Raw genomic sequence first — 14,227 nt, 5'->3', positions numbered from 1 at the left:
AGCGTGGAGTCTTACCAATTGGACCACTAGGGAAGTCCCTAGGATTTTATATAGAGGAAATTGAATAAGGAAAAGAGCTCAGGCTTTAGAAACAACAAACCTCAGTTTCTCATCACCACTTTTATCATGTTTGCTTCATTTTATGGGCAATAGGGAACCTTTGATGGTCTTCAGACCTCTGCCTGTAGAAGGAGAGTGATGATAATCTCACAGTTTACCATTCGGTTAATTTGCATGGTTAATTCTTGATTTGAGCTGATGATTAAGGAGAGGATTAAGAATCAAAGGTTTGCATGATTTCCAAAAGGCAATTAATCAAAATTTGCATTTCACAGGAAACATTAAGAATGGAGTCTAAACCTTCAAGGATTCCAAGAAGAATTTCTGTTCAACCCTCTAGCTCTTTAAGTGCTAGGATGATGTCTGGAAGCAGAGGAAGTAGTTTAAATGATACCTATCACTCAAGGGACTCTTCGTTTAGACTGGATTCTGAATATCAGGTAACATCTTAATTTGGAATGTGTGTATATACACAGTCTCATTTTCAAAATCCTTGGGGCCATGTGATTTTCTGGATTTTAGAAAAGTAGTAGAGTGTGTTTATAACACCCTCAGCTAGATCTGAGGCATCCTGTAATCAAAAGATTAATATATCTGCAGCGGACTGATTTAATGTTCCACACTAGCAAAAACTTAATGTTTTTCAAAGTTTTGAACTTAAGAATTTTGAATAAGGGATTGTGGTCATAAGTAAAATGTTCATAGTTTCCAAAGACTTGGAAACCTTCTAACCTAAAAGCATTGAAGTATCAGTTGAATTAACAGGCTGTCTTTTACATGAATTATGGGGTTTTATTTTTACAGTTAGTAATGAGTTTGCATTGATTCATAATCTACATAAAGCAATCTAAGTTCCTTTTATGTAGCTAATTTTCCTTAGGACCAATAACACTTTGGTTTTTGAAATAGCTTATTATTGTTATAACAATGGTTGTAGTATAAAACTGTAAATCTCAGAGGCATGGTTTGTAGCTTTAACACAGTTTATCTTGCTCATCTTTCAAATGTTAAGTTTATCGCATTATTGGCTGAACACCTCATTAAATCGCACGACATTTGCCAAAAGTCTGATGTTTCGGTAACTGACTCTAAGAGAATCCTTTAGTGAAAATGTCTGTTTAAGTCTTAAGTAATGTTTATATATTTATATATCATGCAATGTACTATATGATAGTCATTTGAAAGTTCTTCTGCGTAGTAATAAGCATTTTATAAAATACTCAGAGAAGCACAAATGAAATAAAATAATTTCTCTAAAATGCCTATATCTACTGCCAGCCTGCTGACATTATGTGTACTGTTTACTTGGACTTATTTTAAATGTTGTTTGATAATGTATTTTTTTTACTCTGTTGCTAGGCAAGAGTATGCTTGCCAGAGGTGCAGAATCACATATTTTCCATTCTACAGAAATGTTGTAGGTTAAATGATTGTGACTTGTTAAGAGCACACAATTGGGGTTTTTTCCTATATTAATAAAATTTTGTCTACTGATCTTTGTCTAATTTTTCGTATAGCTAATTAGTGAGGAACACAGACTCTGAAACGAGACCAGAAGTCTTGAATATATTTAGAAAACTTATTGCCATTCACTTTAAAGTAATATTTTCAGACTTTTTCTTCCAGTTCTTAATGTCATAGATTATTCTGAAAGTCTAATTTTTCATTGTGGAAGTTAAACAAATGCAAACATGAAAAAAAATTTTAAATGTTTTATTGGTTCTTAGTAAGATTAATCAGTTTTATAAATTTTGGTGTTTTCCTTAATGTTTTTCAGTTATTTTAAGTAGCTTCCGATCTTTTTCTTTCTTTCTTTAATGGGTTATAGGAATATTTCCAATCTTGTCAACTATTTGTAGGCTGCTTTGCTCTTTTAGTTTTGATTTAGGAACTGAAATTCCTGTGTTCTTGAGGAAAGTACTTTTCTGTTTCCTCTTCTGTGAAATGGTGACAATGGTAATTTTCTCACATAGTTCCTGTTAAAATTAATTGGAAGAAATAATACATGTAAAGCACTTAGAACAGCAGTGCCTGGACCCTAGTAAGAGTGCAGATGTTACAGGTTATAATTATCATTGTGACTGCTGTTGTTATCATTTCCTGGCTTTGCATTGGTTTAAAGAGATAATTAATATCCTTAGGGGATAGTATAATATGTTATCAGAATATTTAAATTATATATCACACATTTAGTTTTATTTAATATTCTTAAGATTATTCAGCAAGATGTGTACTTAATGAATGAAAGAGACCTTTGAATATCAAAGGGAACTTTTTTGGTTAATTGCTGATATTTTCTGACTCAAAACCATCTGGGACACAACACTCTTCCTCCCCCCTTTTTTTAAAAATTATTTATTTATTTATTGGCTGCGTTGGGTCTTCATTGCTGTGCGCGGGCTTTCTCTAATTGCGGCCAGTGGGGGCTACTCTTTGTTGCGGTGTGTGGGCTTCTCATTGTGGTGGCTTCTCTTTGTTGTGGAGCACAGGCTGTAGGTACGCGGGCTGCAGTAGTTGTGGCATGTGGGCTCAGTAGTTGTGGCTTGCAGGCTCTAGAGCGCAGCCTCAGTAGTTGTGGCACACAGGCTTAGTTGCTCTGTGGCATATGGGATCTTCCCGGACCAGGGATTGAACCCTTGTCTCCTGCATTGGCAGGTGGATTCGTAACTACTGTGCCACCAGGGAAGTCCCTCCCCTTCTTTATTATACTTAGTGAACCTTGAGAAAGGAGGGTCAGAACAGGGCATAGTAGTTCAATCTCATTTACATTATGGATCAGATGATAAGAAAACACCTTATTTATACAGTGCTTGACATTTTGCAGCAAATTTTTAATTTTTAATCTTAGTTAAATAGGACAGATGCTTGTGTCATTTCATAAATAAAGATCTGAAATCTGGAAAGATAAGTGGTTTCTCCCAGTTCCAGGATTAGTATACAGTGTGCCTGAGCTGAAGAATCTAAGACTTCTGGATAGCATTGTGTCTTTGGCAAATATAGGTTCTAAGTTCCAAACAATTGATTTTCTAAATGTCTTTTGGTTCTTGGCCATTTGTAAGCTGGGCTGCCTCTGCTGTTAATCTTGCTGATATTTCTGTTACTCTATCTTTAAATTTTTGTTACAATTTGAATGGTAGAAAACTGTGATCACCTTAATCTCTTTGGTAACAGTAAATAGAATTTTAGATATTTTTGGAAAGAAAATTTATGTAATTCATATTGTTAAAAGTGAAAATTTGGGAGTATTCTGTGAATATGTAATTATTTTTGTTACTTTTATATATTTTTCTGTAACTTAATTTAAGCAACCCCTAATCCCACTTCTTGCTTTGTGGAGAGATTGATTACTTTTAATATGAAATAATAAAATAGGCTTTTTATGGAGGTTCTAGGTGTTGTTTTATTTTATTTTATTTATTTATTTATTTTTTTGCGGTACGCGGACCTCTCACTGTTGTGGCCCCTCCCGGTGCGGAGCACAGGCTCCGGATGCGCAGGCCCAGCGGCCATGGCTCATGGGCCCAGCCACTCCACGGCACGCAGGATCCTCCCAGACTGGGGCACGAACCCGTGTCCCCTGCATCAGCAGGTGGACTCCCACTACTGCGCCACCAGGGAAGCCCTCTAGGTGTTTTTTTACAGTTTTTTACATCTTTTTCTAGTTTGTATATTAAGTTACAGAACTCAGTACTATTGCGTATTTTGCAAAGTATATATTTTCAAGAATTAAAATAACCAATGGTCATTAACCTTTTTTCTGCTCATTTTGGTTTGTTTATCTGCTACAAAGGTAGTTTCCAGGGAAATACATACATATATACATACACACACACACACACACACACACACGCGCGCGCGCGCGCACACACACACACACACACACAATTGGACAAGAAAATGAAAATCAGGAAAATACAAATAAAATATTGAGAGTGAGTTAAGGTTGTTTATAACATTGGTATGCATTTGTAAGCCCTTGGCAGTATTCTAAAGTTAAACTTCGACCCTTGTGTGGGTGGCAGGAGATCACAGGGAAACACAACCAGGTCTATAAGGTGTTTTGTTCATAAGGAAAAGGAAGCAGTGCTTGGCAGTTTAGTCTGAAAGCGGGGACAGTGAATGATATAGACGACAGTGTCTTCAGGGCAGTATTCATACTATAAGTATATACCTAGTTTAGTGAACCTATTTCTTGGTACACAGTATATGCAAAGGACATGATGTCAAACTACAGGTCAGTGAAAACAGTTCTGTAAAGGGACAACAGAGTGATCTAAATATTAACATTCTTGTAGTCTGTCTTGATCCAGATATTAATCCTAGGATATTTTGAGGGATAAATGAACTCCTAGTCATTCCATTTTGTGTAAACATAAAGTTTCTTACCTAGATTTCTCATAAAGTTGGGCATCATGAATCCATACATTCTTAAGATCAGCTGTCTTTTTTGTGATAATTGAGAAGACTGCTCATTCTGAATAGAAACTAGAATGTAAGACTTCTGCATTAGCCTGGATATGGATACTCTCCAGCATGTGAATATTTAAAATAAAGAAGAGGTCAAAGTTTTAAGTTGTTGCTTATGGTCTGGAAAATTTTTAAGCAGGAATTGTCAGTCATCACAGTCAAGGCATTGATTCATGGAAATGAGGAGACAAGGAAGAGCATTTTATTCTGGACTTGCTTCCATTACTGTGCGTTATATGATTTCTCTTGATTAAGCGTTGTCCAGTGGATAACATTGGTTGCATTTGCAGCAATTGTTAAGATTATTTTTTTAATAATAGCTTTATCGAGTTATAAATCATATAACATATGACTTGCCCATTTAAAGTGTACAATTCAGTGATTTTTAGTATATTCACAGAATTGTGCAAACCATTGCCATAGTCAACTTCAGAATCTTTCATTACCTCAAGAGAATATCCCAGATCTTTTAGCTGTCACTAAACTGTCTCCCTCCTCTCCCCCTGAGCAATAAGCAGCCATTAATCTACTTTCTGTCTCTGTAGATTTCCTTATTTGGAACTTTCATATACATGAGTAGAAACATTCTGTATGGTCTTTTATTACTAGCTTGTCTTACATAGCATGTTTGTTTAAAGTTCATCTACATGATGATAGCAGTATCCGTATTTCATTTCTTTTTATGGATGAATAATATTCTATTGTATGGATGTACTACATTTTGTTAATTCATTCAACCACTGATGGACATTTGGGATGTTTTCACCTTTTGGCTATTACGAATAATGCTGCTGTAAGCATTCATGTGCAAGTCTCTCTGTGGACTAATGTTTTCAGTTATCTTGGGTATATACCTAAGAGTAGATTTGCTGAATCATACATACAATAACTCTATGTTCAGTTTTTTGAGGAACTGCTACACTGTTTTCCAAACCCTTTGGGCCATTTTATATTCCCACAGAAGTTATACATGAAAGTTCTGATCTCTTCATCCTTTCCTGTACTTATCTTACATTTTGATTCTGGCCATCCTGTCGTGGGTGTGAAGTGTAGTGTCTTGTAGTTTTGATTTGGATTTCCTTGGTGACTCAGGATGTTGAGCATTTTTTCATGTGCTGGTTAGCTATTTTTATATTTTTGGAGAAATGTCTATTCAGATCTTTTGCTCATTTTTAAATCAGTTTATTTGTCATTTTATTATTGAATTGTAAGAGTTTTTAGTTTCAAATTCAAATTCTACTTTTTCATTGCTGATATATAGTAAAACAATTGACTTTTGTATATTAACCTTGTATCCTGAAACCTTTCTATAATTATTAGTTAGTTCCAGGAGTTTTTCTTTCAGATTTTCTGTATAATCATGTCATCTGCAAGTAAGGTCTTTCTTCCCAATCTGTATACCTTTTACTTTATTTTCTTGCCTTATTGCATTAGCTAGAACTTCCAGTACAGTGTTGAAAAAAAGAGTGGTGAAGTGAAAATAACAAAGATCAGAACATAAATAAATGAAATAGAGACTAAAAAGACAAAAGAATAAGTGTAATAAGAGATGGCTTTTTGAAAAGATAAACAAAATAGACATATCTTTAGCTAGACTCACCAAGAAAAAAAAAGACTCAAATAAATAAAACCAAAAATGAAAGAGGAGATGTTACAAATGATACCACAAAAATAAAAAGTAGCATAAGGGACTACTATGAACAGTTATACACCAAAAGATTGGACAACCTTTAAGAAATGGATAAATTCCTAGAAACACAAAACCTATGAAGATTGAATCATGAAGAATTAGGAAATCTGAGCAGACCAGTAATGAGTAAGGAGATTTAATTAGTAATCAAAAGCCTCCCAACAAAAAAAGTCTGGGATCAGAACACTTATTAATTCTACCAAACATTTAAAGAAGAATTAATACCAGTCTTTCTCAAACTCTTCCAAAAAATAGAAGAGGGGTAACACTCCTTAACTCATTTTATGAGGCCAGCATTACCCTGATATCAACACTAGCCAAGGACACTACAAGAGAAGAAAATTAAAGGCTAGTATCCATGATGAACATAAATGCAAAACTCCTCTACAGAATATTAGCAAACTGAATTCAGCAATAATTTAAAAGGATCGTATACCATGGTCAAGGGAGATTTTATCCCTGGCTTGCAAGAATGATGGTTCAACATCTGCGTATTAATTAACATGGTACACTACATTAACTAAATGAAGGCTAAAAATCATATCATCTCAAATAGATGCAGAAAAAGTATTGAACAAAATTCAGCATTCATTTATGATAAAAACTCAACAAAATGGGTGTCAAGGGAACGTATCTCATTGTAATAAAGGCCATATATGACAAGCCCAAAGCTAACATCATACTAACTGGAGAAATGTGGAAAACTTTTCCTCTGAGATCAGGAGCAAGATGAGATAAGGATGCCCACTCTTGCCACTTTTATTCAGTATAGTATTGGAAGTCCTAGCCAGGGCAATCAGATAAGGAAAAGGAATCCAAATTGGAAAGGAGGAAGTAAAACTATCAGTATTTGCAGATGATATGATACTATATATAGAAAAATCTAAAGGTCCCATCAAAAAACAACTAATAAATGAATTTGGTGAAGCTGCAAGATATAAAATCAATACACAAAAATCTATTATGTCAGAGAAATTAAGAAAACAATCCAATTTACAGTTGCATCAAAAAGAATAAAATACCTAGGAATAAATTCAGCCAAGGAAGTAAAAGACCTCTACACTGAAAGCTATAAGACATTGATGAAAGAAATCGAAGAAGACACAAATAAGTGGAAAGATATTCCATGCTCATGGATTGGAAGAATTAATATTCTTAAAATATCTGTACTACCCAAAGCAGAGTATAGAATGGGTGAAGGTGGTCAAAAGGTACAAACTTCCAGTTATAAAATAAATCATGGGGATGTAGTGTACAGAATGGTGACTGTAATTAATAATACTGTATTGTGTATTTGAAAGTTGCTAAGAGAGTAGATATTAAAAGTTCTCATCACAAGGAAAAAATTATACTATGTAGTGGGGAATGTTAAGTAGAATTATTGTAGTGGTCATTATATATGTGTGTCTATATAATTACCTTGTGCACTAGAAACTGATATAATGTTATATATCAATATATGTCAGTTTTTAAAAAAAGTGAGAAAGGACATCCTTGCCTTGTACCTGATCTTGGTGTGAAGGCTTTTGAGTTTCTCTCCATTAAATATAATGTTAACTGTGCATTCTTTGCATTCTTTATCAAGTTGAGGAAGCTACCCTCTATTTCTAGTTTGCTGAGAGTTTTTAATCATAAAGGGGTATTGGATTTTGTACTTTTTTGGATTCAGTTTGCTAATTTTTTTTTTCTTGCTGCATCACACGGCTTGCAGGATCTTAGTACCCTGACCAGGGATTAAACCCAGGCCACAGCAGTGAAAGCACCAGGTCCTAACCACTATACTGTCAGGGACTTCCCGATTTGCTCATATTTTGTTCAGGATTTTTGCAGCTGTGTTCATGAGAGAGAATGCTCTATAGATTTCTTTCCTTATGTCTTTGTCTGGTTTTGGAATTAAGGTAGTGCTGGCCTCATCATATCATAGAATGAGTTAGGAAGTATTTTCTCTGCTGCTTTCCTCTGAAAGAGATTGTAGAGAATTAGTATAACTTCTTCCTTAAATGTTTGATTGAATTCTCCAGTGAACCCATGTGGGCTTGGTGTTTTCTGTTTTGAAAGCTTACTCTTGATTCTTACTCTTTTATATATTCTAGTTACAAGTTCCTAATTAGGTATATGATTTACAAATATTTTCTCATTAAGGTTCTTTTTTGCTGTACTGTTTTAAGGGCATTTGCATTGGGAATATTTTTTAGCCTTTTTTAGAAGTAATTATTTTCTGAATGCAAATACTGACTTATACAATACTAATGGTAAATAAATGATTTCATTGACTGTCCTTCCCAAAAACCTCTTGTTGGAAGGGCAACCTAAATAAGTATCATGAAGATAAAAATAAGTAAGTAAATAAAATGAAAATTGGATGCCTGCTAGTAGTTACAGAATGTTTGTAAACTTCCCTTCCATCAAGTTTTCAAACTGTTTAATATGATTTCTCAGATACACAAAGTAGTATTCAGCTACTTTGGTTGGGCTAGACAGCCCCCTGCACATACCATACAATTTTCCTTTCTAATCACAGATAGCCTTTTGAGAGTAACCCATAAAAATTGTTTATTACAGGAGCCAAATCTGTTACTTATTTGGGGTAGAGACTGGAAATTTAGTGAAAATGAGAGAGAACTCCATGGAACTTGAATGGATATTTAATAATTCTATCCACTTCTTATTTTCATATGAATGTTCTTAGTCTGGAGGTAATGAATGCAAAAAGATTAATTGGACTTAACTAATTAAAAAACTAGTGAGTCAAGTGATACCATGAAGAGAGTGAAAAGACAACTTACAGAATGGGAGAAAATATTTGTAAATGATATGCTATCTGACAAGGAACTTGTAACCAGACTATGTAAAGAACTCTTACATCCTAACAATAAAAAAAAACCCAGCTTAAAATGGGCGAAGGACCTGAATAGACATGTGTCCAAAGATGTACAAATGGCAAATGAACGCATAAATAGATGCTCAACATCAGCCATTAGGAAATGCAAATGTACACTATAATGAGACACCACTTCATACCCACTAGAATGGCTAAAATAAAAAGTGAGACAATAACAAGAGGTGACAAGGTTGTGGAGAAATTTGGACCCTCATAAATTGCTTGTGGGGTTTTAAACTGGTACAGCCACTTTGGAAAACAGTTTATTAATTATTCTAAAAGTCAAACTTCGAGGTATTATATGACCCATTAGTTACACCCAAGAAAATTAGAAACATGTCTACGCAAAACTTGAACACAGACGTTCATAGTAGCATTATTCATAACAACTAAGTGCAAACAACCCCAAAAGTACTTTTTTAAGCATCTGGTGTCTGCAAGGCAGTATACTTAAGTATACTTTGGAGACAGACTCTTCCTGATTTCGTTTGGCCACCAGTAGTTTTAGATAGCAAAAGAGATAAGATAGTGTATAAATGAACCCCATCCTTTATTTAATTGTTAAAAGAATTCAGAGGGGGAAAAAAGCTAATTGCTTCACACTGAGAATATTTGAACAGTGGACAAAATTGAATTGGTAGGAACCAGGGAAAAGTTTGACTTTGAATTTAAGCCAGCAGAAAAATTGGTCAGACTTTATTTCTCCTCTCCTATACTGAGTATTTTTGTCTCTGGGATGACATATAGGTTACCTTTTAGAGTTGTGAGTCATGAAAATTGCCGAACAGTGAGTGTGTCTTTATCTCACCAGTGGCCAGTGCCAGAAAACTGTGGAGTGACTTTATAGACTTTTTGTTCATTTCTCACGTTGTCTCTAAATTTGATGAATTTTTATCTTTTATAATGGCTCTCTATTCCCATTACTTTCGTCCCAACAAACGAAAGTAATGGGAATTACTAGCATTTCTTGCTAGTCCAGTGACTTCCTGATTTGCCCACTTTTTGTCCATACCACTCTTTTAACCTTCCACAATGCTCTAAAGATCTTTGTAAGTAGTTGATCTGATGGTATTACCTCCTTCAGTAGCTCCTAAAGTCTTATTTGTGGAGGTGCTATTCAATAACAATTTGTCCAGTCCATGCAAAATGAGAAAAATAAGGACAAGTTAGGAATTTTGTACAAGTAAAATTTATTCACCTTACAAGTCTGTTTTATTCTGTTATGTTCTTGTTTTAGGAGCATATAAAATGCCCTTTTTAAAAGATTGGGGAATGGGGTTAGGTGGTATTCGCTATTCTCGTTTTCCTTACCTGTCAAAAGTGGCAGTTCTTCCTAAATTTTAAATCAAACCAGTTTTTTTTAATTTTTGGTCTTTGATATTCAAAGGTCTTAGAACCACTGGCCTGCAGGAATAAGTCCCTGATACCTTGACAATGGCACATAAAATGATTTCATTTTGAAATATCTCATGAATTTCGTCTCATGTGCTATTCCAGTTCATTGATTGGGGGCTCTGTGGACAGCTTGGTGTGAAAGGCTTGTGAGACCAAGTTTGTGCTAAGCTGAGGAGTTCTACGTTTAATTAGCAAAATATTGAATGGGCAAGGGATGGATGAAATCCTGATATGCCCATTCCTACTTTTTTCAGCTTTGCATCTTCTGCTTTTCCATGTATGTGCACAGTTTATTCTGTAGAGTTACCATGGACTAATACAGTTCCCTGAATGCATGCAGTATGCTTCTCATAATTAAAAGATAATCGGAGATCAAGTAAGTAGTGATGCCTTAGAAGAATTCCCTTGGCAGAATAGTTGAGACATCTTTTTATCTTTTTGTGTTGTCTGTCTATAATCTCCTTCCTCATTTGCCTACTCAGTGAACTCCACCTATGGAGTTCATAGTTAATCATCTATGAATTCTCCCCTGCTTTCCTCAGACATAGTTTTTTTTTTTTCTGTAAAACTTTCAACATATCTCCTATTACAGTACTTACTTACATTATACCTATTTATTTATCTGTACTCTAAAACTCTTTGATGGAGCACATTATTTGGGCTCTTATGTTTATAATACTAGGTTAATATAGACTGAATTTATGGCCCATGATAACATTCCATTTTTAACTTTTCTTTTGTCAAGAAATATAACACTTTAAAGAATGTTGTTTCATTTTAATATTCTTCAATAAAATGAACTACTTACCATCTACTTACATGTTAAAATGGTTTATAAATGTCTTTTTTCCTTTATTTCCTAGAATAAGTTATTTCCTAGAAATAACTTTTACGTTAGTGGTAAGTGTCTTCAAGCAATTCAGAGATTATGCGTCAAATTCGTCCTTCTTGGTCTCTTTCTGTGTTTGCGTGTGTGTGTGTGTGTGTGTACATTGTAACTTCTGTGTTATTTCATGTTGTTGTACATATAATTATATGTTTAAAGAAAAAACCTTGAGCTTAGAGTTTTACAGTATGTAGTTTTAGCTGTTTCTTCCTTCACTGATGAAGAAATTCCGTATATTAGGATTTTTTTTTAGTACCATTTATAGTGTTTTACTGTATTCCTGAGATGGACATAAGATCCAGATACATTTTGTATTAGTTGAAAATCTTATTTTTATAGTGGAGTATTCACAGTCACTTTCTGTATTGGTGCCTTTCTTGGTGTTCTGTTTATCTAAGAAGAGGAAACAAGGTTCCTCAAAAGGTTAATATTAAACCAGGAGAACAAAATGATTACATATAAAGTTTTTACTCTTCAGTGTTTCCTAGACTAGTGTTTATATTCAGTTACATAGAAGACATAATCTAAATCAGATTGGTTACCTAGCAAAGTACAATTAAAGTATAAAGTAAAGGGACAAGTGGTAGAAGGGAACAAAGACTATGAAAAACCTACATGGTAGAAAAATTTGTGTCTGTGAGGAATGAATGGTCCTTGGGAATTTATTAGAGCACTGTAGATTAAATGTAATATTTAAATTTAATATTTAAAAATTGCAAGTGTTTTATTGTTCCTTTAAAAAACTTTTTTTTAACTTACAGTCTACATCAGCATCAGCATCTGCATTACCATTTCAGTCTACATGGTATAGTGAGTCTGAGATAACTCAGGGAGCACGTTCAAGATCGCAAAACCAGCAACGGGATCATGATTCAAAAAGACCTAAACTTTCCTGTACAAACTGTACATCTACCTCAGCTGGGAGAAGTGTTGGACATGGTTTAAATGCAGTATCAGGTAATAATTAAATTTGTATAAATATAAATCACTGTGTATGTATTTTGGACAAAAGCCCTTTTCCCAAGATGTAGTGTACTAATAAGCAAGTAGATTGCACATAAGACTGGGTCAGAAATAGAGCGGAGGTTCCAAAATCTTAACTAAGTTAGAACTGAAATTAACTCTTCATCTTGGATTTTTGTTCTAAATTTGGTACAGATATCTTACACAAACAGGATATTAGCAGATTTTAATTAATTAGAATAGCTGATACATATGGTAATAAAATTAGTAAAAGTGACATGTATTTTGCTGGTTACTATAGGAGGTAAATTTTTAAATTGTTAATAAGAAAGCCAGATTTACTGATACATGTTTCCTTAGCATATTTTTTGTAAATAATAAACATTGTGCTATATAACACATATTTTCAGAAAATGTAGAAATTCTTTAGTTAAACAAAAAATAGTTGGCGATATTCTAGTGGGAGTTCTATACAAGGAATTAGAAAGCTATGGTTCTAGTCCTCTAACTATGTGACATTGGACAAGTCACTTTACCACTCTGGTATGAAAGACTTACGCTTAAAGTTCCATGCTTAGTATCTTGTACTCACAGATACTAAGATACAGGCACACATTTGTTGCACAAATTGGAAAGATCTTTTGTTGAGAGGTACTTCCTCACTTATACTTCTCTTCAAATGAAACACTAGCCAATGCCTGAAATAGTTTTAAGGTAAGATAAAACTTGTGATGACACAGTTGGAGAATAATATTCTTGAAATGCATATGTACTACTAATTGAATTAGTGTAAGCGATTCCTTTCTATTTCGATAGGCAGGACCGCCATGGGAAAGGCACTGCCCATCTGAAGGATTTTAAGAGTAGTGTGATGGGTAAGAGCAGACTGACCTTAACTTTGTAGACAAATACCATTGTGTAGAGATACTTCTGTTCTCCTCTGGTCTGTGAAGGCATAGCATTAACCCTGGGCTGTTTCCCTTAACGAAGGGAAATTATTAAGGCTGTTAGGACTAGGAGAGGAAGACCCAGAATTTCAAGGTAAATGGCGAGGGGGGAAAGTTTTGAGACTTAGTTTTTAATTTCTTTTTAAATGAAATCATATCTAACAAAGTTTAGATTATAATTGCAACGATACATTACTTCTTAGCATAAGAATGAACCAAATATGGTGGCAATAATAGTTCTGACAAAATAGTATTATAACCTACAGTATAAACCTCTTTCATTTCGAGATGGCTTTGATTTTGATTTTGGCTGTTCTCCGACATCACTTTGATCAACTTTTCATGAAATTCTGCATCTTTGACAAGCTTTATATTTTTGTTCTGTAATCATTTTACGTCATGTTTATATATCGTATGGTCAGATGTTCTAGTGAGTGAGACATTGACATCCTAGATGGGGGTAGATTATAGTATTAGAGAAGGATGTGTTTGAGTAGGAGATAATTTTATAAGTGATTATTTCACTAGTGAATAATTTATGTTTTGCTCAGTTTTGCTTTTGATTGCAACTGTGTAACTGGGGATTCCTGTAATAAACCATAATTACCTCTCTGTGTAATACTGAAGATTTGTTGTCATCAGAAACCTTGAAAGCTTTCTGTGAATTAAGACTTCTTCAATTATTTTAAGATTCTTCTTGGAGGCATAGTCAAGTTCCCAGATCGTCACCAGTGGTACTTGGATCATTTGGAACTGACTTAATGAGAGAGAGGAGAGCAGATTCCTCCATTAGTAATCTTATGGATTATAGTCACCGAAGTGGTGATTTCACAACTTCATCATGTATGTATAAACTATATTGTTATGCATAATTTATCTAATAATGTTACATTTTTGTCTTTGTATGTCGTTAAAATCACAGTACAAAGGAATAAATG

The 14,227-nt window shown here is 34.2% G+C and overlaps 1 protein-coding gene across 9 annotated transcripts in view; it reads left to right on the top strand.

Moving 5' to 3' along the window:
* MARCHF7 (membrane associated ring-CH-type finger 7) overlaps positions 1-14,227 on the top strand; it is a 48,502-nt gene that overhangs the window by 13,820 nt on the left and 20,455 nt on the right. For all 9 annotated transcript variants that reach the window (XR_002173781.3, XR_004527425.2, XR_002173780.3 and 6 more), the window contains exons 2-4: positions 336-500; positions 12,141-12,336; positions 13,980-14,132. Coding sequence is in view for 6 of the 9 variants with exons in the window: in XM_019922516.3 (XP_019778075.1) it covers positions 348-500; positions 12,141-12,336; positions 13,980-14,132 (502 nt within the window). In the remaining 3 variants the exon portion in view is untranslated. The remainder of the gene's footprint in view (positions 1-335; positions 501-12,140; positions 12,337-13,979; positions 14,133-14,227) is intronic.

Source organism: Tursiops truncatus, chromosome 7 (assembly GCF_011762595.2).
Source record: "Tursiops truncatus isolate mTurTru1 chromosome 7, mTurTru1.mat.Y, whole genome shotgun sequence".
Lineage (NCBI taxonomy): Eukaryota > Metazoa > Chordata > Mammalia > Artiodactyla > Delphinidae > Tursiops > Tursiops truncatus.
This window is presented reverse-complemented; position numbering and strand designations above follow the sequence as displayed.